Genomic DNA, 25,009 nt, shown 5'->3' on the forward strand with positions numbered 1-25,009 from the left:
AATAAGGGAAACCATGGGACCTATGTTTCTTTGGGCCTGGCTTACTTCACTTAATATAATTTTTTCCAAGTTTTTCCATTTCCTAACAAATGAGTTCTGTTGACTTTTTACATACATCTTTTCAGAGGCTAGGGATTATCACAATCTAAAGTTAATTTATCACAACCTGTTTAAAGTTAATAAACCATTAGATATAAGCTATGTAAACCTTGCTATAATGTGATTCCATTTACCTTACTACATTTGTTTGTGTTATGGCTTTTTCTTATATATTAAGTATCTATATGCTTGTGTTTCTATACTAGAGCATTCTTTGTGGTTTGAAAGGGAAAAATACAGTTCTGTAAATATAGCCTTTTGTGTATTGACACAATTGCCGTTTCTGGTGATCTTTTTTCCCTTCTGCTAATTCAAGTTACCACCTGGTTTCATTTTCCTTTACCTTAAAGAATTCCTTTAGCCTGACACTGGTGGCTCACACCTGTAATCCTAGCTACTCAGGAGGCTAAGATCTGAGGATCGTGTTCAAAGCCAGACCAGGCAGGAACGTTCGTGAAACTCTTAACTTGAATAAACCACTAGAAAACCGGAAGTGATACCTTGGCTCAAGTGGTAGATGCTATCCTTGAGCTGAAGAGTTGAGGGACAGCACTGAGGCCCAGAGTTCAAGCCACACTGCCAACAAAAAATAAAAATACAAAAAGAATTCCTTTGACAGTTCTTGTACAACAAAGTTGGTGGTGATTCATTTCTCTTAGTTTTTATCTGGAATTTTCTAATTTGTCTTGAAATATAAAGGGCAGTTTCACTGGGTATACAGTTTTTGAGTGTTTGGTAGGCTTTCTTTTTTTTTCTAGACCCAGTGTTTTGTTCAAAGAACTGTTGTAAATCATCTTCAGTTTCATAAGATGAAAACCTGTGGGAAAAAAATTGGCAACCAACTACAAGGAGTTTAGCGATCAAAATTTTTTTTAAACATCCTTATTTGTATATTCTTTGTGATACAGGTATGGTGTGCACTTGGTCAAATTGACAGTTGCTAAAGCCAAATTAATATTTCTAGTCTATTTTTCAAGTGGGTGTGTCTGTGTCTGTATCTGTATCTATGCCTAGATTTTAAAAGAACTTTTCTTCTTTATATTACAGTCTTGGCCCTTTAGTGAGTAAAGTGAAAGAATATCAAGTAGAGACAATTGTAGATACTCTCTGCACTAATATGCTTTCTGATAAAGAACAGCTTCGAGATATTTCAAGTATTGGCCTTAAAACAGTAATTGGAGAACTTCCTCCAGCTTCCAGTGGTAAGGAAGAGCACTATTTTCTTTTTAAGGACTTTTTCAACTGTGTTATAAGTGTCAGTTCTGAAGAATTTTATATATATTGGAACAATTTGATGTAGCATGACTATAGATAAACTAGAATTGTGTGGTAACCTTTGCAATGAGAGAAAAGATAACCAAAATGTTGAATTCTGATTTTCTATTTCCAATGTGAATTTTATTTTGCATTAAGATTATGTAAAATTAGACATAGCTAAGACATAGATAGCTCTAGTTAGTTGACAAGTATTTTTAAAGATGAACGTTTTTCAACTAGGTATTTTAAAACTGTAATTACTTTGTTACTTAACTTTTGGTCTCTGACAAAAACATCTAAGTAATGTTTAGAATTGGTCTTGGTCTACTAAGCTGTTAATATTAGCAGTTTGAAAGTTACTATTTCTTTTACAAATGGTATGAAATTATCATAGTCTTATTCTGTGGGAAGATTTAGATTGGTTATATATGTCCAGATATATTATTTTCGTTCATTTACTTAAGTGCTTATTCACAATGTTACTAATGTTAATTGTTCTTTGTGTGTTGTTTCATTTATTCTAAATATCAACTATATGGAAGATTTTATTATCCTCCATTAGTTCTTACGTGGAGGAACTGAAATTCAGAGATATTAGGTTATTCACTCGTATTTTGATTGAAAGATTGAAATCTTTCATCTTGCGCTGGAGATAGAGCTCAATGGTAGGGTACTTCCCTATCATATGTAAGTCCCTGAATTCAATCCTTCCAGCACTTGTGGAAGATTATACTAACGTTAACTTTGTCTTTACTAAATATACTAAGTAGTTATTTCAATCACATTCTACCAACTCTGAGGTACATTGTTTAGTTATATTTTCTTCATCCCCTCCCCCCACTGTAACATTTATATTCAGATTATTTCTGTTTGGTTTTAACAAGAATTGGGGGGGCGAGCAAGGGAGATCATTCAGATTCTTTTACAGTTACAAGTTCCTTTTTCCGTCTTGCTTGTCAGTAACAACATGACCTAATTTAATGATGCCCCTGATATTTGGGTTCTCAAACAACATTTCTGCTTTATAATGAACTTGCGTAATATAATCTTTGTGTTATAAAGAGCCTTATGGGAGGTTACAGCTTTCTATTAATTTTTCTTTTAAAGAAACTGTTAGACATTAGAGTTCAATTATGTTCTTTAACTCACTAAAGGTCAGGTTACTAGCAAAGAGGAATGAAATAGAGAAAACTCATTCAGCTGTGTTTCAAATTTAATAAATGCATAATAGATACTACTGGCCTTCGAGACAGCATTCAGTAGTTACCCAGTAAAGTCTGTGGAATCTTGTTTATTCTGTTTCCTATTTACTTTTTTGCAGTTACAATTTGTAATTCTTGCTTGTGTCTATGTTGTTTGAAATTCATGTATAGTTTTGTTGAATATTTGGTAACTACTATGGATATAAGGTAGACTCTGAACATTTCTTACTTTGAAATTGTTTTGGCTTACTATTCACGTAGGCTCTGCATTAGCTGCTAATGTATGTAAAAAGATTACTGGACGTCTTACCAGTGCAATAGCAAAACAGGAAGATGTCTCTGTTCAGCTAGAAGCTTTGGATATTATGGCTGATATGTTGAGCAGGTAAATTATTGTATTAATTTTAATATAGATATATTCATTTATTACAAGTCACTTTTGGTAAATCCTAATAAAGTGTGATCCAAAATTATTCATGTTTAAATTGTTTTTTAAATATGTGTGATTGAAGGCAAGGAGATTCATAAGCTAATATTACATACTATTGTGTAGGAAATGTTTCATAGTTCTGAAAAGTGAATTCTGAAAGATGAATTTAAGTTTTGCAATTTTTTATTGTCTTCACAAATTTTTGTTCACAGAATTAAAAATTAAGCGCAGTTTATGCTTTGTTTTACTGTTTATACTGCATGTTGGGGGGAAGGATGAACTTGACTTGTTGTTTTTCAACTTGGACAGACAAACTTGAGCAGCTCCTTGAAAATATACCTTAAAAGACCTATCAATTTTAGTTTCTTGTTTTAGTTCTTTATTATTTCTGACTTTGTGGTTAATTCAAATGTCTACATATGAAATATTATATATGAATTATAGTAGTTTATGTAGTAATGTAGATATACTACCATCACATACAGAAAAGTTACACTTTACTGTAAGAGAAAAGTATGTATTATAGTGATGAGCTCTTAGCATCACGTACACAAAAAGCTTATACTTTACTGTTGGAGATAAAAATACAGTAACTAGAAGGCAGAAAGAGACTGAAGACTAATTGGGAGCATGTTCAACGAAGTTTTTTTTATGAAAATAGTGGTATTTGAATGGGTAGCACTTCAATACATGAATGTATCTGCTTATTCAGAATATATCTATAAATGTTGGCATGAGAAATGTTGGCATGTATTCTATTGTTCCATATTATACAATGAATAGTATAGTAGTAAGAAGTCATTGGGGTAGATTAGGGACATATTGAGGTAGGGAATGTAATTTGATAAACAGTGAGAGTACAGTCTTAGACTAGTCCTGTGTGTGACTTAATCACTGACACTGTTGGCATATTATACATGTTTGAATAACCATTGATTAATTATCTTCTTTTTGGTTGGTTGTGGGGGCTGAACTCTGGGCCTGAGTGCTGTCCCTCAGCTCCTCAGCTCAAGGCTAGTGCCCTACCACTTGAGCCACAGCATCACTTCTGTCTTTTTTCTGCTTATGTGATACTGAGGAATTGAACCCAGGGCCTCATGCATGCGAGGCAAGCATTCTACCACTGAGCCAACTTCCAGCCCTCGATTCATTGATCTTTATATAAGAATGATATTGTATGGAGATCAGTGATACTGTCTAGAGAAAAACAGCAAGGGAGGCAGTCATTCAAATGTGAGTGTTAGGAGCTGTTAGTGGTGCTGTAGCTCAAGTAGCTAGAGTGCTAGCCTTGAGCTGAAGAGCTGAGGGACAGCACCTCAGAGTTCAGGCCCACAACCAGCAAAAACAAAAAACAAAAAAAATCAAATATGAATGTTAATTTTTCAAGAACTGTAATCAATAGAGAATATCATTAAAAGATCTTAGATAGGAGAGTGATGTGATCATTGTTTGATTTAGTCTGGTGCTTTGCCTCGCCACTGGATTTTATGTTTTAAAATAGGAGATAAAAATCTAGATTCTGGAAGTAATTTGGGAATCAATCTCAAATCTGCATACACTTTTTTTTTGGGTCCGGTCATGGGGCCTGAACTCTGGGCCTGGGCGCTGTCCCACAGCTCTTCAGCTCAAGGCTAGCACTCTACCACTTGAGCCATAGCTCCACTTCCGGCTTTTTTTTTTTTTGCTTATGTGGTGCTGGGGAATGGAACCCAGGGCCTCATGCATGCAAGGCAAGCGCTCTACCACTGAGCCACCTTCCCAGCCCCTGCATACACTTTTAATAGGTTTTAGTTGTGTTAATAGGAAGAGGGAGAATTCAGTTTTCCTTTTATTTGGAATTTAGATTTATTTCAACTAAATTTATATCCTGATTATTTATTTACATTGAGCTTAAAGGGGCAGACATTTTAATAGCACCCATCTTAAATTCATTTTTTTTTTTTTTTTTTTAGGCAAGGAGGACTTCTTGTTAATTTTCATCCTTCAATCCTGACCTGCCTACTTCCCCAGTTGACAAGTCCTAGACTTGCAGTGAGGAAAAGAACCATTATTGCTCTTGGCCATCTGGTTATGAGCTGTGGAAATATAGTCTTCGTAGATCTTATTGAACATCTATTGTCAGAGTTGTCCAAAAATGATTCCATGTCAACAACAAGAACCTATATTCAGTGTATTGCTGCTATTAGTAGACAAGCTGGTCATAGAATAGGTAAGACATTTTAAAATATTTTAAAGTTGTCACTTAAACATTATAGTTTTTAAGCAGTTGTATGCTTTGTGTAGGTGAATACCTTGAGAAGATAATTCCTTTGGTGGTAAAATTTTGTAATGTAGATGATGATGAATTAAGAGAGTACTGCATTCAAGCCTTTGAATCATTTGTGAGAAGGTAAGTTTTTAAGTTCTTCATTTTCTTAAAAAATTTCCCTTAATGATAGAGTAATTAAGATCTAGATTAGATGCATATGGAGAAACAGCTTACAGGATTTTAGCTTTTTATAACATAACTATATTACTTAAAGCTGTCATGTTGAGAATTTGCCTAGTTAGGACTCTAGTAAGGAACTTGAGAAAGGCACTTTATTTTTGTCTTCAGAGAGTAGCAGGATAAGGTATCTGAGAAATAGACATTGAATTTTGTGTCTTTTCAGATTTCTTTTTTAGATTTTTTTTGTATCTGGTTTGTTAGGACAATGATTTTTCAACTTGGAAACTTTCACTAGTATTTTGTAAACATTTTAATAAAATAATAAGTGCACTTAGGTATTAGGAAGCCGTACTGGTTAGCAGATACTTTTGCCTTTGTATGATTGGATAATGTAATAATAGTTTAGTGATTGGTGTGTTTGTGTGTGTGTGGGTGTGCATGCGTGTGTGCATGCATGCACATGTGCATATCAGTTTTGGGCTTGAACTCTGGGCCTGAGTATTGCCCCTGAGTTTTTGTGCTAAAGGCTAGTGCTCTACCACTTCAGCCACAGTTCTACTTTTGGCTGTTAGGGGTTAAAAGGAGGTAAGAGTCTCAAAGACTTTTCTTGCCTGGCTGGCTTTAAATTGCCAGCCTCAGATCTCAGCCTACTGAGTAGCTAGAATTATAGGCATGAGCCTCTGTTGCCCACCTCCCCCCATGTTTATATATTCTGTCCTAAACATATAGCTAGAGAACCAAGCTGAATGATTGTACACTGACAATTTTGCGTATAAGGCAAGTTGTTGAAGAGCTTATTCTCCTAGATCTGGTCTTTAACTTGAGAAGATAGAACATATTACCAATTTCTCTCTAATTTCCCTTCATTAAGTGTTAAAAATGTGTGTGTATGTGTGGGGGAGCTCATCTTAAAATTTAAATAAACAAATTGAAATTGTTTGAAACAATGAGAAAAAGATTGATCTGGGAAACATGTTATTGTTGGTAATAGATGGTTAGTAAAGGAGAAACTAGTTATTTACAGCACCTTTTGTCTTCGTCTTCAGATGTCCTAAGGAAGTATATCCTCATGTTTCCACCATAATAAACATTTGTCTTAAATATCTTACCTATGATCCAAATTATAATTATGATGATGAGGATGAAGATGAAAATGCTATGGATGCTGATGGTGTTGATGATGATGATCAAGGTATTTCAAATGGAATCAAAGGAATCTATTTGTTAAATTTCAGAATAGAATCCAGAGTTGTACACAAAGATGATTCTTAGATGTAAATTTCTCCATTGCTTAGCATTCAGATTTTCTACAAAATGTTTTTGTAGAATGTAAGTAAGTTTTTTAAAAATTGAATCTGAAGATAAACATATTCAGAGCAGTTTGGTATTGAGAGAATGTTTTGTTTATTCATAGTTATATTAATGAAATATACTAAGTATTGTGATCCTAAAAACTTTTAATTTTGCCCGTCTTTTAGAAAGACCCTAGTAAAAGCCTCTATCCTTATGTACTCTTAGCAAGTACTGCCCACTTTCTCTCCTCTACAAGAAAACTTTAAAAAATGTGCACAAGTACATAAGATAACAAATGTTTGCCTCTGCCTGTTGATAGTGTGAGCAACATTAAAGAATTTTTTAATTATATTTTTATTGTTACTTGTACAGAAAGAGTTACCATTTCAACAAATCAGTTTATAAAGTAAAATGCATCTTGGTCATTTGTCACCCCTTTCGTCATTTTTCTTGCAAATATCCCATCCCTTAATTTTCTTTTATTTCTTAGAATATGGATTGAATATTATGACTGTATTCCCCACTTTCCTGTCTCCATTTGTATACCCTTTCCATGTGACAACTCTCCTGCCCCACTATGCTTTTTTCAAGTGCCAGTTTCCTCGTATTTTGTTAAAACTAAGAGTTGGTTTTCTAAGAAATTATACCTTAAGAGTTTTGTCCTGCAAATACTTTACTTCAGTTAATATTTTGTGTCCACTTGTATACAACCCCATATGTGTTCACTTGTACATTTATATATTAGTTGTAGCTTCCACATATGAGAGAAAAGATATGTCTTTTTTGGTCCTGACTTATTTCACTTAGCGTAATTTTTCCAGGTCTGTCCATTTCTTTGCAGTGTAATACCATTCTTCCTAATAGATGAGTAAAATTCTATTGTGAGTGAGTGTGTGTGTGTGTGTTTGTGTGTGTGTGTGTTTGTGTGTGTGTGTGTGTGTGTGTGTGTGTGTGTGTGTATGCGCCACATTTTCTTGATTCAGTCTTTTTAGGGGCATCTGGGCTATTTCTAAATGTTAAAAAAATAAGATTACTCCTTGATTTTCTATGCTAGTTACTCATCCCTCTGACCACTAAGCTTAGACTATCTCTGTTCTTAGTAGTAGCTTATATCTTACCTTTGCTTTTCAGATATTTCATGTGAGTCCTGGTTTATATATGACTGCTTAATTTATATTACAGGTTGGATATCTAAATTATCTTTCCTTACTCTATTCCCCACCCTTTATTCTTTAGTCTTTTTCATCTTAGAATGGAACATATTCATTATTCTTAGTCAAAAATAATCTTAAGGTTATACATTATAACTCTTTTACATCCCTACCATCTCAGAGCTTTTTCTCACGTTTTATGCCCTTATTTCCTTTTATAGCATTTTAACTTTATCATACTTAATCGTGTTATAATTAATCTTTCATTGCAAGAATACAATCTTCATGAAGACTAAAAGTTTTCTTCTCTTTACTGGTTTAGTGCCCAGAACTGTGCTTGGCTCACAGAAGGCACCTTGTAAATTTGGTATATTAATGAAGAAAGAGAAACCTGAGCTTGTATTATAGATGCCTTCCAATGAAGGTTCACTGAAAGTGTTCAGCATGCTAAATAACAAACCCAAGTCCTTTAGATACTTTATAACTAACATGGATTAAGTGTAACCAAATGCCTTTCTACTGTGGTGTTACTGTGGCTCATTAAATAAGTAGAGTCTTAGGACATTTGGTAATTTTTTAAAAACCTGTTTTAAGTAAAACTTAATTTTGGGGATGCAGCTTGTATTATCTTGCCGTGGGGGAAATGCTTTCTTTTTAATGTCTATTTTGTTAGTATCTTTTAACTTTTACTAAAAAGGTCTTGGTGAGTAAATCAAATGCCTTGAGTTTTACCTATATTGAGTTTTCCTACTATTGTCCTAGGGTGAATGAATTTAATCTATTTTATCTATAAAATCTATTCCACTGTGTGTGCACATGCGCAAGAGTGCATGTGTGCCACATTTTCTTGATACACACGCAGAAGTATTGTTTACTCTATTCTTAGATAAGACTATATCATAAAATGATCCTCAGTGTTTGTGGATGGGTTACTGGCTACAATAGCCAGCATTTGGAAACAGCCCGGGCTGTTGTTAAGTGGGCAGCATTTTCTTGCTGTAAATAAGGGCATGGTTTCTTCAGGCAAAATTGTGAATGGTTGTAAATTGACATATTTGCCCTAATAATACAGCACATGGATAAACTTAGTTATGAGGCTGATGTTAGGATTCTTTCTCCTTCAGAAAACTAGAAGGGGATTTTTCTGGGTTTTTTTTTTTTTTTTTGGCCAGTTGTGGGCCTGAACTCTGGGCCTGGGTATTGTCACTGAACTCCTCAGCTCATGGCTAGTGTAGAAGGGGATTTTTAACTACTCTATTTGTAACTGTTGTAATCTATAGCCATAAGTTCATTTTATACTTCATTTCAAACTATCCTATTGTTGGATTTAGTTTTATCTCAAAAGTTAAAAAACTTGTGGTTTTCATATTATACTCTAAAGATTTTTATGTTAATTATTTCAAGGACTATAAGAAGCAGATTAATAAATTATATTTAAAATTATATTAAAAGTGCAATCATAGTTTTTTTTAAGCCTATGTAAGTAAGTAACAAGCTCTGAATATGTTTTAAATTCTAGTTTTTTCTAAATCTGCCTGCTGCTGTATGTATTAATGAAAAGTTAGAATAACTCTTGGTTAAGAATACCAATTTACTCAGCATCCAGTGATGTTCCATCCCTATCATTGATAGCCTATTCACATTAAAATTTTCCTTTAGGGAGTGATGATGAATACAGTGATGATGATGACATGAGTTGGAAAGTGAGACGCGCTGCTGCTAAGTGCCTGGATGCCGTAGTTAGCACAAGGCATGAAATGCTTCCTGAATTCTACAAGACTGTATCCCCGGCACTGATATCCAGGTTTAAAGAGCGTGAAGAGAATGTAAAGGCGGATGTTTTTCATGCCTACCTTTCTCTTTTGAAGCAAACTCGTCCTGTACAAAGTTGGCTATGTGACCCTGATGCAATGGAACAGGGAGAAACACCTTTAACAATGCTTCAGAGTCAGGTCAGTTTATAAATAATATTTTAAATGTGGTACTTGAAGAGTTACTTATAAGTGAAAATCTGAGTTTTAAAAGTCAAGTATAGTAGCTCACACTTGTAATCCCAAATGCTTGAGGGGGGCATCAAGATTGGAGATCTAGATTCAAGGCAAAAAGTAAGATCTTGTCTCAAAGAACAAGCCAAATGTAGTGTTTTATGCCTGTAATCCCAGGTAAGTGGTAGGAATAGATAGGCTGAGGCCAGCTAAGCAGGAAGCCTGAAATGAAAGCCTGTGTGAACAGTCAGTAAAACAAAAAGACTGGTGGTGTGTCTCAAGTAATAGAGTTCTTGAAGTCCCAAGTTCAAAATCCTGGTACCAAGAAGAAAAATAGGACTTGCAGAATATCTTTATAGAAGTGCAACATTCTGGGGTACATATACGTAGCTGTTAATCCACTGTAAGTTGTTTAATTTTTAAGCTTTTTTTCTTTTGTGTGTGTGTGCCAGCCAATTCTAAGGTTTGAACTCGGCCTGGGTGATGTTTCTGAGGTTTTCTTTTTACTCAAGGCTAGCACTCTACCACTTGAGCCACAACTCCACTTCTTTTCTCTTTTCTTTTCTTCTCTAAGCATTCTTGATTTTTTTTTTTAAGGTTCAGTAAAACTTTATCTTTGATATTAATGGAGGAGTCGTAATACAAATGGAGCTGTGGGGTCATAGAGTCCTCTTTGTTTCTAATCCTATTTAGTTGAGTTGTCTTAGACAAGTTTTTTAGTCATTTATTAAATCTTGCTTTTTTCATTTGTAATAAGGGTTAATTTAGAAATATTTACCCAGGGTAGTAAAAGATAAAATATGATCTGTGTAATTTCAGTATATGCACTTCCTACTAGATTGCAAATATTTGACACATCGCCCTTATTAAAATAACTAATTTTTCACCTGGCATTTTTTCCATAAAATCCTAAACATTAAACTATATAGCTCTTTTTAAATATTTGCTACATACTGGGTATTTCCTTACTTTATATGTAGTTCTTATACCAGCTTTTGGGTGGGGGGGCTCTGTCAATCTTACATCTGTTTTTATAGGTTATGAAACAGATGTTGAAAGACATTAAACTATAGGAGGAAGAGGTAACACACTATATCTAGTTTCCAATTAATGCAAATAAATTGAGAACCTAATTATAACTGAACATTGAATAATAAATATAGAAGTGAATGGGATAAAGTAGAAGCAGTAAGTATATAGAATGCAAAACATTTAGTAGAATCAGCAGGAATTCTGAGTTTTATAGAGAATTAGATCATTTCTTTTTTTTTCTTGAAAAATATATGAATTTATTGAATGAATTGCTCATTTTATGCAAAGAAATTTAATTAGTGACTAGCTAAATGTAGCAGCTCTACCTAAAGGTATTTACACAGAGATGCAAGTTGTTCTTGGTGAAAATAACAAAGGCAAATAAACATCATTTTTTGGAATTTAGACCAAATTTGCCTCAAGTACAGGTAAAACACTTGCAAGTAAGACAGCTAGTTTTTCAGATACTATGGATCTGCAGAAACTCCAGTGATTAACTGGGACATTTGCAAAGTGGAAACAAAAATTAAGATTTAGTCTTATCACAAAACAGTCCTAAATTTTGCACATTCCTTATAGTCTTTTGCCACATTTGTATAAAAATTATGATATGACAACTTTTTAGATTTTATTTTAATACAACATTGTCCATAAACCATTTTTCTTTTTTTCTTTTTTTTTCTTTTTGTTCTGGAAGTTTTATTGGCAATATGAATTTAAGATCATAAAATGTTAATATATCCTAGTTTAGTAATCTAATGTCTAGAAAAACACTAAATAAGTACAGATTCACATGTGATGACTTAAGGACATTTATTTTGAAATCCTTTAGACTAAGGGAAAAATGCTCAATGATAAGGAAATCAATAAATTATGATGGAATAATTGAATATAATAAAATACAAAAAATATGGAACGCTTCACAAATTTGCGTGTCATCCTTGTGCAGGGGCCAAGCTAATCTTCTCTGTCGTTCCACGTTTAGTGTATGTGCTACCGAAGCGAGCATGAATTAGATCATTTCTTTTGTGCCTACTTCTCAGATCATTGTTCAGTTATGGTTTGTTTCTATGTGGTGGTAGATAGGGTGCTTAATCTCTTTCTGCTTTTTTATTGGGGAATTTTAGAGTCGCAATTTGTAACCTGGCATCTTTAGATTTACAAATTGTAAGTTTTACTGACAAACCAAACATTAGAAAAATTCCCCAAGTGATTTTACTTTGTCTTTATTGTAATAGCAAGAAGTAGGTGGGGGCATGGCTATTTTATGGTTACTTTTCCATAATTTTTTTCCTGCCTTTGACTTATATATATCTAATATTTTGTTTAATAAGACTATTTTGTTACTCTGTAGGAAGCTAAATGACAGCTTTAAAAAATTGTTATAGTTACAAGAGAACATAGATAGAACATTCAGCAAACTTACCTCATATCTAACAAATCCCTGTTGGCAGAGAAATGAAATGTAACCCAAAAAGATCAGTTCTTCCCTTTGTCTTCATTCCCCCATAATTCATTGTTTATTGAGGAACTACCAATTAAAAAGCCAGCTAATGAGTATGTGATATTTACAGGTTCCCAACATTGTTAAAGCTCTGCACAAACAGATGAAAGAAAAAAGTGTGAAGACCCGACAATGTTGTTTTAACATGTTAACTGAACTGGTAAATGTATTACCTGGAGCCCTGACACAACATATTCCTGTACTTGTACCAGGTATGTAAGAAAAAAATCAGTGTCTTTGGGAACTTCTTATTTTAATACTTAGGGAAACATAATTATTTCCCTTAAAGAGGGGATATTTGTGACAGCTTTGAACAGCCATCTTGTACATGTGAAGTGAGGGATCTGCAAGTAAAAAGTTAATTTTTTTTTAATCTTACTGTCTTGAAATGTAAATTTAAAAATTTAAACCCAAACTGTCTTTGGTTTTAATATATAGTACAGATTATTGCAGAGTACTGGTGCCTCATGCCTGTAATCCTGACTACTCAGGAGGCTAAGATCTGAGAATCATGGGTTCAAAGCCAGCCTGGGAAGGAATGTTTTTGACACTCTTCAGTTAAGCACCAGAAAATGTGGAAGTGGAGTTTGGCTCAAGTGGTAAAGTGTTAGCCTTGAGTAAAAAATTCAGGACAGGCACACATACTATATATAGAGAGATTATAAAATTTTACTACTTAGAGATAATACAAGGGTGGGAACCTCAAGAATATTTTGTGGGTTGGTTTTTAATTTTTTATTAAGCCTACACAAAAATGAGTACTTTTTTTTGTTGGTATTTTAGGAATCATTTTCTCACTGAATGATAAATCAAGCTCATCAAATTTGAAGATTGATGCTTTGTCCTGCCTATATGTAATCCTCTGTAATCATTCTCCTCAAGTCTTCCATCCTCATGTTCAGGCTTTGGTTTCTCCAGTGGTGGCTTGTGTTGGAGACCCATTTTACAAGATTACATCAGAAGCCCTTCTTGTTACCCAACAGCTTGTCAAAGTAATCCGGCCTTTAGATCAGCCTTCCTCGTTTGATGCAACTCCCTACATCAAAGATCTATTTACCTGTACCATTAAGAGGTTAAAAGCAGCTGACATTGACCAGGAAGTCAAGGAAAGGGCTATTTCTTGTATGGGACAGATTATTTGCAACCTTGGAGACAATTTGGGTTCTGACTTGCCTAATACACTCCAGATTTTCTTGGAGAGACTAAAGAATGAAATTACCCGATTAACTACAGTGAAGGCATTGACACTGATTGCTGGGTCACCTTTGAAAATAGATTTGAGGCCTGTGCTGGGAGAAGGGGTTCCTATCCTTGCTTCATTCCTCAGAAAAAACCAGAGAGCTTTGAAACTGGGTACTCTTTCTGCCCTAGATATTCTAATTAAAAACTATAGTGACAGCTTGACAGCAGCCATGATTGATGCAGTTCTAGATGAGCTCCCACCTCTTATCAGTGAAAGTGATATGCATGTCTCACAGATGGCTATTAGTTTTCTTACTACCCTGGCAAAAGTATATCCCTCTTCCCTTTCAAAGATAAGTGGATCTATTCTCAATGAACTTATTGGACTTGTGAGATCCCCCTTATTGCAAGGGGGAGCTCTTAGTGCCATGCTAGACTTTTTCCAAGCTCTGGTTGTCACTGGAACAAATAATCTAGGATACATGGATTTGTTGCGCATGCTGACTGGTCCAGTTTACTCCCAGAGCACAGCGCTTACTCATAAGCAGTCTTATTATTCCATTGCCAAATGTGTAGCTGCCCTTACTCGAGCATGCCCTAAAGAAGGCCCAGCTGTAGTAGGTCAGTTTATTCAAGATGTCAAGAACTCAAGGTCAACAGATTCTATTCGCCTCTTAGCTCTCCTTTCTCTTGGAGAGGTTGGGCATCATATTGACCTAAGTGGGCAATTGGAACTAAAATCTGTAATACTAGAAGCTTTCTCATCTCCTAGTGAAGAAGTGAAATCAGCTGCATCCTATGCATTAGGCAGCATTAGTGTGGGCAACCTTCCTGAATACCTACCATTTGTCTTACAAGAAATAACCAGTCAACCCAAACGGCAGTATCTTCTGCTTCATTCTTTGAAAGAAATTATTAGCTCTGCATCAGTGGTGGGCCTTAAACCATATGTGGAAAACATCTGGGCCTTATTACTAAAGCACTGTGAGTGTGCAGAAGAAGGTACCAGAAATGTTGTTGCTGAATGTCTAGGAAAACTCACTTTAATTGATCCAGAAACTCTTCTTCCACGGCTTAAGGGGTATTTGATATCAGGTGGGTATCTAGATTTTCTTATTTAAAAGTGTTATTGTTAATTTGTTACCTTGAAAGATAGCTTCTAAAAGGGTGATGTCTTTTTTTATACGTAAAAGCTAAATATATGCTGAAAAAGTGTTAAAATGTAGAGCTGTATTCAAGACATTTTGTTGTTTAGAGGGATAGTGTAATTAGGTTAAACTTTAACAAGTGATCTAATGCCTTGTGCTGACACATTCTAATGTTGCTGTTTTTTTAATATCCAAAAAATCTCCTGAATAATCCACTGTAAAGAGCTTGCTGATAATGATTATATTAAAAGTGGGGAAAATAGTTCCAATGAGAGATACTAAGAAAGAAACGGAGAATTTGTTGGAAGCCAGCCAGAGCAAAGAAATTCAGGAGATTCTTGTCTCCATTTAACCAGCAGAAACGAATTAGAAGCATGGCTAAAATGGTAGAGTACCAACTCCAAGCAGAAGAAAGAAAAGCTAGAGGGGGAAACCCTGAGAACAAACCCTATATCAGCAAATCTCTCTCTTTTCTCTTTTCTCTCTTTCTTCTCTATCTCCTCTGGATTTACCAGTGTTGATCCTATTAAAATGAAAAAGGTGTCATTGCTATTCTTAAGTATTTTTTTAATATAAAGAAAATTTTATAAGTTTTGTATATGGATTTAACATCTTCCATTGCTGCTTGGTTTTCTCTTTCACAGAAGTTAATGCTTTTGAAATCTATTGGAATTTGTTTTTAATTTATGGTACTAGGGTTTGACCTTGGGACTTGGATTGCTAGGTAGGCATTAGTAAACTTTGCTCCTTTTGTATACTGAGTATTATAAAAGTAGCGTGTTTGACCAAAGAGATTTGGTATTATGTGCCGTGGTTGAAATCATTTTGTGGTCGTTGGAAAAGCATATACCAATAGACTTACAACTTATTTTTAATTAGGCTCATCCTATGCTCGAAGCTCAGTTGTTACAGCTGTGAAATTTACCATTTCTGATCATCCTCAACCTATTGATCCACTATTAAAGAACTGCATAGGTGAGTTAAAGATAAATGTTCTGATTAACTATTTGGGAGAGTTTTGACCATGAGAATCATAATTATTACCAGGGAGTTGAAATAGAGTAATTATGTCATTAAAGATATATTGATATGTATGTCTTATGACATTAGCAAACTACATTTGTATATATTTGCTTAGTTTGAAATTTATTACCAGATGATTTTGCAAAGAACTAAAACTACTAAGTACAAAGCATATCTTTAGAAACAACATACCTGACCATCATATTTTGAAGATGACCCAAGATAACTCTTATGAATGAAACGAAAAGATTTAGATCTAACAAACCAGTCAGAACTTTTCTTCTCAGATGAAAATAAACATTTGTGCTACTAGGCCCTAGATTTTCCATCGCTGTTTTTAACCCTCTAGCTCCCAAGGTCTATGGAGACGGTCTCATAAGTTAGAGCCAAAGAAGATAAAGTTAAGATACAGTAATTCCCAAAAGAAGAAAGATGAGATATCCAAGAAAGTCTGTAGAGTATCTCTATCTGTAAAGACAGGAATTAGCCCCTGGGGTTACTGATACTTTACGATACCCTGTATTTTATTGTTGTTATCATTGGTTTCTCTAGAGTTGGTAGGAATCAAACTTTTAGAAGTTAGTTTGGTGGTTTCCTAAGGATAGGAGAATGGAAGTACCAGGGAGAAACTAGAGGGACATTAACTAAGAAGCTTTATAGCTCCATGCCATTTTGCAGTGTTCCAGAAAAGAAAAATAATAAATTATATATCGTTAAATGCTTGCCTCTGTTCTGCTTTTATCAATGTTTTTCTAAAATATATGAACACTTTTGTATTGTGCAAGAAGAAACAAAGAGGCCTGTGCCCCATTCCTAGAGAAACATCTTTCAAAACTGGATGGTCAATGTGCATACGGTCAATGTATATTTAGTCAGGTGGTAATCTTTCTGGTTGAATTGTCATTTTGAATTTGGCCATTTGAACATGACAATCACTGAAGACCTTCTTTTAAAAAACAAATTCCAGGACTAAGGAATTGGAATTGGTGTAGTCTGTGATACCATTTTACATTTCAGATGCTTTACTGAATGCAGATTTTCTAATCTACCAGTTTAGAAATTATGCATACAGAACTGTCTACTGGATTAGTGTGGTACATTAAACTAAAGTTTGAAGTTGTTTCGTATCCACATTCTTTTAAATCAATGTTGGAACTTTCCTGGGTATAATTATGCAGTGCGTTTATGAATACACAGTGTCTGAGGTCTCTTTCCTTTGGTCAGCTTGCTTTGATTCAGATGGATACTCAAGTCTTTTGTCACTGCTTCTTCATTTTCTTGTCTGTTCTAAAAGAATCTTCAGAATAGATCATATAATGAAAAATAATTATGTACCTAGTAGGTGTCAGATACTGTATCAACAGTATACATTGCTATTTATTCTGCTCAGTAGGTCTTAAGTATAATTCCCAATTTATTGATCGTGAAAGTTATACACGTAATAAAAATATGAATCACTGTCTTTGTGACTTCAAAGACATGCATTTTAATTTCTCCACATTTGTAAATTAGCAGATTTGTAAAAAATCTGTTTTGAAGTAGCAAGATGCCACCTTGCTTGTTGGTCCTTTTAAGTTTTAGTTTGTTCATGTAATTCTCTTTTGCTCTAAGTAATTCATGTATTTCTCAGGGAAAATACAAATAAAATAGAGCCTTTGAAAGCACATTTCTCTTTGTGATTTGTTGAAATGGTATACTTGTTATTCCACCCCTATTAAGCAAAGTCTTCTGTCCTCACCTGTTAATCTTACTTTGAATGTAATTTAAAAAATTTTTAAATTGTTTTGGCAGTTGGAGTTTGAACTCAGGACCTTGTGCTTACTAAACAAATACACTGCCACTTACTCTCTACTCCTAATTTTTGTTTTAGTTTATTTTTCAGGTAAGGTCTGTGCTTTTGCCTATACAGGCTTTGGACTATAATCTTTCTATAAGACCCCTCCTATGTAGTTGGGATTACAAACATGAGCCACATTCTCAGCTTTAAAATTTTGTGTTACTGTTGATTTAACTATAGGAATGAGGTATAAGGAGATTCTTAAAAGTTACTAATCTTTTTGGCTACTGCCTATATCACTTTTCTGTTCAGCCCACCTCTTCATAAAGTATCTATAAAAGTAACATTGAGAGCTTTAGAGACTATCCTTCTATAACCTCTGGATTTACAGATGCTGAGAAAGGATTATCAGTTGAAAACGTATTGATAGTTTCTTTGCTACCAAAATAAACTTACATAATTCACTTAGTTCATCAGGTTTGTCCATGACATAACAGTGACACCATCAAGAATAAGCTAAACCAGTTTAGAAAATATATTGGGTATATTTTCAATTCACCATAATTGTATGTTGCTTTTCCTCAGGTGATTTCCTAAAAACTTTGGAAGACCCAGATTTGAATGTGAGAAGGGTAGCTTTGGTTACATTCAATTCAGCAGCACATAACAAGCCATCATTAATAAGGGATCTTTTGGATACTGTTCTTCCACATCTTTATAATGAAACAAAAGTTAGAAAGGAACTTATCAGAGAGGTAACTTAATTACACTGTTAATCTAAGTTTGTGTTTTACTTGTAAATGCCATGTTTATATATGCCTTTCTGTTTTAACAGGTAGAAATGGGTCCATTTAAACACACAGTTGATGATGGTCTGGATATTAGAAAGGCAGCTTTTGAGTGTATGTATACACTTCTAGACAGTTGTCTTGATAGACTAGATATCTTTGAATTTCTAAACCATGTTGAAGATGGTTTGAAGGACCATTATGATATTAAGGTAAGACATTTGTGACTTTATAGAATGTTTTACAAGGCCTAACTGTAGCAGCTTTGCCCCTGTAATTTACTTATGTGTGTAAGGGGAAAACTGATTAACAATATTTCAGTAAGAATTTTATAAAGTAGTAGAAGAAGCAATAGAGAGGTGTAGTAATGGAAATGGACATAAAAATCCAACTCTTTGTATTAAAGGAGGTAGTAGAAGTGGACAAGAAATGCTGTGCCAGCTTGCTTAAGTGCATAATTACTGCATGTATTCTTTTCCTCAAAAGTTTTAATAGTCCAGTCAGATTTTGCTGTTCAGAGCATAACTCCATATTTAACTGTAGTTGGTACCCATGGAATCTCCTAGTTTGCTTGTACTCTCTTGATTAATTTTCTTAGGCTATATTTGGAGGTGGTCTGAATGGTAACATATTTTGTTTACCTGGTGAGGTAATTTGATTTTTAATATCAAGAATTTGTTAGAGGCTAATATGGAAAAACTGTTCTGCAATTTGTAGAAACAGCTTAAGAGTCATACTGCTTTGTAGATTGAGCATGGGTTTTGCTTATTACACTTATTTGCTTTTTATCTTTTCTCCATTTTAAATATGGACAGTAAGGGTGATTTAGAAGATTAAATGTGTGTGTGTGTGTGTTATGCATGTCTTTTTTATCTACTATTCCTGTAGTAACTTCAACCAAGCAGAACAAAAATGGTAGTAATTATGTCATTGTACAATTTTATTTTTTATAAAATGGTAGTAGCTGAATCCCCTAACATTTAATGGTGTATTCCCCCCAAAACTAAAATAATTCCATAAATAGTGTAAGAGAAAAAGGATTATCTGTAGTCTAATATAGATCTACTAAAATAGTGGAAATTTAGCTTTTCTTCCAATTTGACAGTTTTCTAGTTCATTGAATTTCAATTGTGGGATGTGCATGAGCTTTTTAAGCCCTCTCCTGATAGGTTAAATAAAATTAGGAGGATGGAGCTTGAGGAATGGGTATGTTCCAAAAGCTTCCTTGCTGATTTTAAAGTACAGCAAAGATAGAAAACCAGTTTTCTAGTTTTGTATTTTAGGTTCACGATAGTTGGATCTCTCTACAACTTACTTGAGCTTCAGGCGGAACTATATCTATGTGATTCTGAATGGCAGATTATAGGAAAATGAAATTATATAGTTTGAAAGTTAGTCATGTTTCTGTTGAAAGATTGTCAGAAATTGGGATTTTGTCTATAGAATGTCATTAAGTATAAATTTTGTGTTCTCTATTTCTAATAGATGCTAACATTTTTAATGTTGGTGCGACTTTCTACCCTTTGTCCAAGTGCAGTACTACAGAGATTGGACCGACTTGTTGAGCCATTACGTGCCACATGTACAACTAAGGTAATTATTGATAGGCATCTATTAGGCTGAACTTAGTGGAGGATATTTTGGAGTATGGAGAGAGTCCAGTATCTTGTTACCCTGTAATATTTAGGATAAAGTGTTAAAATTTTGTGATCATGAATTATTTTTGTATCATAAATTTTCTCATTTAAAATTAAAATTTCTACAAAACAAAACCTTTTTTTTTCTGGTGTAACTTTTTTAAATGCAAGATTTCTAGTTTTAATTGTTTTCTTCTAGTTTGTCAGCTTTAATTATGCCAGTACCTTCCTTTGCTATTTTATTCTGTTTCTATTTTGAGGCATATTAGTGTTGGTCCTTCAGTGGTCTGGTAGAATTCAGCAGTGAACCCAATCTGGTCCTTGAGATTATTATTGTTTTAATATCACTGCTCTATAGATCTGTGTAGATCATTTATATCCTTGTTTGTTTTTCTAGATTGCTTAATTCACTGAAATAGCATTAGGAACAATAATCCTTGATGGTGCTCTGAATTTCAGTGATACCTGTTATCTCATCTTGCTCATCTCTAATTTTTTTCCTAGTTTGGGTCTATTATCTCTTGATTAGTATGACTAATGGTTTATCTTTTTAAAGAACAAGCTCATTGTTTGATCCATTTTATGTATATATGTGCTTTTGGTTTCCAGTTTATTAGTTTCAGCTCTGATCTCTTGTTTTTATTCTTGATTTTTGGGTTTGGCTTGTTCTTGTTTTGCTTAGAGCTTTAGTTGTGTCACTAGGTTATTTGTTAGGTTAGGAATATAGAATGAACGTGACACCAGTAGCTTTTTCATGCACCAATGATGAACTGGCCAATGAAGAAATTAGGAAAATAACCTCATTCACAATAACCTCATAAACAGCCTGGTACTGCCATAAAACAGACGTACAGATCATTTATAGAGTACAGACCCAAAGTAAGACCATAAAGCATACTCAAGAACATTGAAGTAAAGACTCAACAGCCTCTTCAACCATTGCAGAAGAGTGAAACTAGATCTGTTTCTCATGATGTACCAAAATCAACTCAGAATGGCAGTCATAAAGAAAATAAAAACAAGGCGAGACATGATGGCATATGCCTGTGATCCCAGCAGCTTAGGAGTGTTGTTGTTTGAGGGCAGGTCAGTTATTAGCAAAACAGCATCAAAAAGGAGTTGGGCATGGCGTATAGGCAAAAATGGGAAGGTTGAAGTGTGAGGCTGGCAAAAGCTAGAGACCCTGTCTAAAAAAACAAAAAGAATTCACCTGGTTCAATTGGTAAAATAGTTACCTAGAATGCTTAAAGTCCTGAGTTCACTCCCAAATACAGAGGGACAGAGAAAAGAAGAGAAACTAGGAAAAGACAGAAGTTAGGAGACGGGAAGATGGAAAAAGGCTAGGAGGTGAAGCAATAGGAATGCATATGTGGAAGGAAAAGAGGGAAGGAAGGGGAAAAAAATAGAGTACAGGGGGAAAATTAAACTGTTCTTGGAAATGTAAATAAGAAACCAGTGTGGTTTCAAAAAATTAAAACTACTATGTAGGGGCAGGGAAGGTAGCTCAGTGGTAGAATGCTTGCCTTGCATGCATGAGGCCCTGGATTCGATTCCTGAGCACCACATAAGCAAAAAGAGCCGGAAATGGTGCTGTGGCTCAAGTGGTAGAATGCTAACCTTGAGCTGAAGAGCTGAGGGACAACACCCAGGCCCAGAGTTCAGGCCCCATGACCAACAAAAACAAACAAACTACTATGTAATTCAGCAATACCAATTCTAGGTATATATCTGAAAGAATCGAAGTCCGTTTATAATAAAGATAACTGTGTACCCATGTTTGTGGCATTTTTCATAATAGCAAAATTATATTCATCAGTGGATAAATGCATAAAGAAATTACCTGCACAGTGGAGTTTTATTCACTTATAATGAAGAATGAAATTATGTCACTTTCAGAAAAATAGGACTGGAGATATGTTAAGTGAAATGAGCTTTTATCTTGTATGTATGTAGAATTTAGTGAACTAAAAAGGGACATGAAAATAAGAGGAGTTATTAAGGTTCTATGATTCTGGCTAGTGAAAGAATCATAGCTGAGGAAAGTGATCTTTTTTTAAATGAATTTTGGGAAATTGGGATATTATTTTAGACCAAAAGATGAAATAGCACTTTGTATACCTAATAACTACATGAATAAAGGTGTGGAAATACTGTTTGAAAAATAGTGAATAATAGAGTAGCCAAGAGACATAGTTTTTTGGTATTAGCTCAAGTAGGACTAGCAAATGAGATAAGACATTGAGACACAACTCTATTTTGTTTAAACTATGTGGCCAGAATTTTCACCTTTTGACAGTGCTTTGTGTATATGAGTCCCTTAAAAGAGTGAGGCAGCTACTGGGATAGAATGTAGTGTACTGTTTGAATCTAAAAGAGAATAAGTAATTATCCTTTATTTATGCTTATGTCTTAAATTTTGTTAATAATAGAGCTGTCTTTTATAGCATATAATCTTAAGTTTTTTCTTTATTACAGGTAAAGGCAAACTCTGTAAAGCAGGAGTTTGAGAAACAAGATGAATTAAAGCGATCTGCCATGAGAGCAGTAGCAGCACTGCTAACCATTCCAGAAGCAGAGAAGAGTCCACTGATGAGCGAATTCCAGTCACAGATCAGTTCTAATCCTGAGCTGGCAGCCATCTTTGAAAGTATCCAAAAAGATTCATCATCTACTAATTTGGAATCAATGGACACTAGTTAGATGTTCATTCTATGGGGACCATTACATTTGACCATACAATGCACTGAATTGACAAGTTAATCATAAGACATGGAAAGAGAAGTGTCTAAAAACTTCAAAATGTTCCACTTTTTTTTTCCTTTCATGGAGACAGTTTGTTCAGCTTTCTTCCATTGTTTTTGTAGCATTTATTTCAGAAATATATGTATTTCCATAATCCAGAGGTTGTAAAGCCACTATTGTTTTAGTGGTTAGGACAACATTTAAAATGGAAACTAAAAGGTAGGATTTATGGAATGTGGAGATAGGGTCCAGTATCTATTTGCCCTGTAATATTTAGGATTAAAATGTTAAAATTTTGTGACCATGAATTTCTTTGTTTTATAACTTTTCTCATTTAAAAATCAAAACTACTGGCAAGACAAAAACCATGTTCCTTTTTCTTATATAACTTTTCAGCAACGTAATTCATTTTTAGCTGGCAGATGAGAATATCCATATAAGATTGGTTATATTTCAGAGGGGTTGGTAGTTTCAAAAAGATAACCAAGGTATCATTTTCTAAGTATAAGGATTTACATAGCCCTATTGCAAACACTAATTTTGCATGAGCAAGTTTACAAGTATGTATTGTCTTTAAAACAGCATGTGCAGATTATTCATAATACAAGAGTTAAATTAAAAAGTATTAGTGTAATTTTCAGATATTTATTTTTGCACAGAAAACAAAACCTGGAGAGAGGAGTAAATTTTTGAAACTTTGGTTTTCTTAATGCTCGTGTGAATTTGCAGATGTTTTCAGCAAATCAAGACGCAGTAATTTGCCACTTTTTTTCTATTACAAATTTTCTTATACATTTAAAATTTGTATATTTAAGTACTCAGTTTTTTTTCGTTACCCATTTATGTATGTATGTTCCCACCTAGAAATTCTTAAAGCAAAATAGTTCTTTTATTGTTAGATGTCTACATTCATTATTAAAGGACACAAATACCATGTATACTTTTTTTTTTAATTTTTGTTATTAGGAAATTTCTGAAGCCGGCTATCACAAGTTTGTTAGCTAATAGCATTTTCATTTAGTTGAGTTAGATCTTTTTTTCCCCATTTCTCATAGACCTAATTTACTTATTGTATTTGGTAAGTATTAACTACTTTTCCTGATTAAGGGATATGTACAGGGGGAACAAAGCTTTTGCAGTACCTTCTATTGTAGTAGGAATTTTATTTAACGTATCCTTCAGTGAGCTCATTTCACACTGTAGACTCTTCCTTCAAATTTGTGGTGCTCCTGTAACAGTAAGAAATAATTTCTGAAATAAAAGACTTCTAATGCTGTGCAAACAGTTTACAAGTATTGAAGGAGGCAGTTGTTAAATTGAGTGACCAATTTTCGAACAGATGTTTGAAAAGTGTACCCTTTGTTTTTGAAACTGTGAATTAGAAATACTTTTCCTGCTATATTCCAATACATGCTTAAAATCTCAAATATGCATTGGTTTTAACTGATACATTCTGTAGTTACTAGAGTAACTGCTTGATTTGAATGTGCAGATAACAATTCAGATGACATTGTTACTAGTGAAGATTTTGATGGATTGATATATTGACATGGAACCATACCAGAAATTTAGTTCCATTTCAGAATATGGCAGGTGATAATCTTATACCATAATTTGCATAAAACTGTAATGAAATTTATTTTGAGATGTTATTATGTACAATGCATTACTGTGGTATAGATGTTGTGGATATATTTAATTTGGGGGATTACATGGTTTTACAATAAATTACAATACTGCAGACTCTAGGACTGAATAGGAGACTGACATGCATGTTTTATGAATCTTAAAATTTCCTAAAGTTAAATTCAAATGCTTTTATCAGATTTTTCCCTTGTTTTTGATATCTAAGATACATGTTATGGGTTTTGTTCTTTTTGTTTTGAGTCTTCCAAGCCACTTCTTTTTTTTTTTTTTTTTGGCCAGTCCTGGGGCTTAATCTCAGTGCCTGGGCACTTTCCCCAAGCCTCTCTGTGCTTTTACCACATACTGCTTTTATGGATTTAATGTTTATACATAACAAAACTGGTAAAGAATGTTAACAATTTAAGTGCTGAGTTATATTGATGAACTCCACATTTCTAGTGGTGATATTGGAGTTGAAGTGACATGGTGTGGAGTCTAGACATGCTCTATCATGTTTATTGGTTACTGGAAATGTTAAAAAGTTAGGCTTAGCAATTCTCCACATGGAGGTTTTTGAGCAATATATATAAGAACATCTTGTTGGCTGATTTTCATGAAGGCATTTAAATGAAGTAAGCTTTTTTGGGGGAGAGTATTGGAGATTAAACCCAGGGTTCCTAGGTAACACTCTTAACACTTCAGTTT

The 25,009-nt window shown here is 34.1% G+C and overlaps 1 protein-coding gene across 1 annotated transcript in view; it reads left to right on the top strand.

Moving 5' to 3' along the window:
• Cand1 (cullin-associated and neddylation-dissociated 1) overlaps positions 1-23,947 on the top strand; it is a 40,337-nt gene extending 16,390 nt beyond the window's left edge. The window contains exons 3-15 of the mRNA XM_013021148.1: positions 1,147-1,301; positions 2,820-2,943; positions 4,941-5,197; positions 5,272-5,377; positions 6,463-6,608; positions 9,520-9,812; positions 12,452-12,593; positions 13,165-14,658; positions 15,591-15,686; positions 18,097-18,266; positions 18,347-18,511; positions 19,785-19,892; positions 22,412-23,947. Coding sequence (XP_012876602.1) covers positions 1,147-1,301; positions 2,820-2,943; positions 4,941-5,197; positions 5,272-5,377; positions 6,463-6,608; positions 9,520-9,812; positions 12,452-12,593; positions 13,165-14,658; positions 15,591-15,686; positions 18,097-18,266; positions 18,347-18,511; positions 19,785-19,892; positions 22,412-22,636 — 3,481 coding nt within the window. The 3' untranslated portion in view covers positions 22,637-23,947. The remainder of the gene's footprint in view (positions 1-1,146; positions 1,302-2,819; positions 2,944-4,940; positions 5,198-5,271; positions 5,378-6,462; positions 6,609-9,519; positions 9,813-12,451; positions 12,594-13,164; positions 14,659-15,590; positions 15,687-18,096; positions 18,267-18,346; positions 18,512-19,784; positions 19,893-22,411) is intronic.
• Positions 23,948-25,009: the final 1,062 nt, after the last annotated feature.

The sequence above is a fragment of the Dipodomys ordii genome, unplaced genomic scaffold (assembly GCF_000151885.1).
Source record: "Dipodomys ordii isolate 6190 unplaced genomic scaffold, Dord_2.0 Scaffold3, whole genome shotgun sequence".
Classification (NCBI taxonomy): Eukaryota; Metazoa; Chordata; class Mammalia; order Rodentia; family Heteromyidae; genus Dipodomys; species Dipodomys ordii.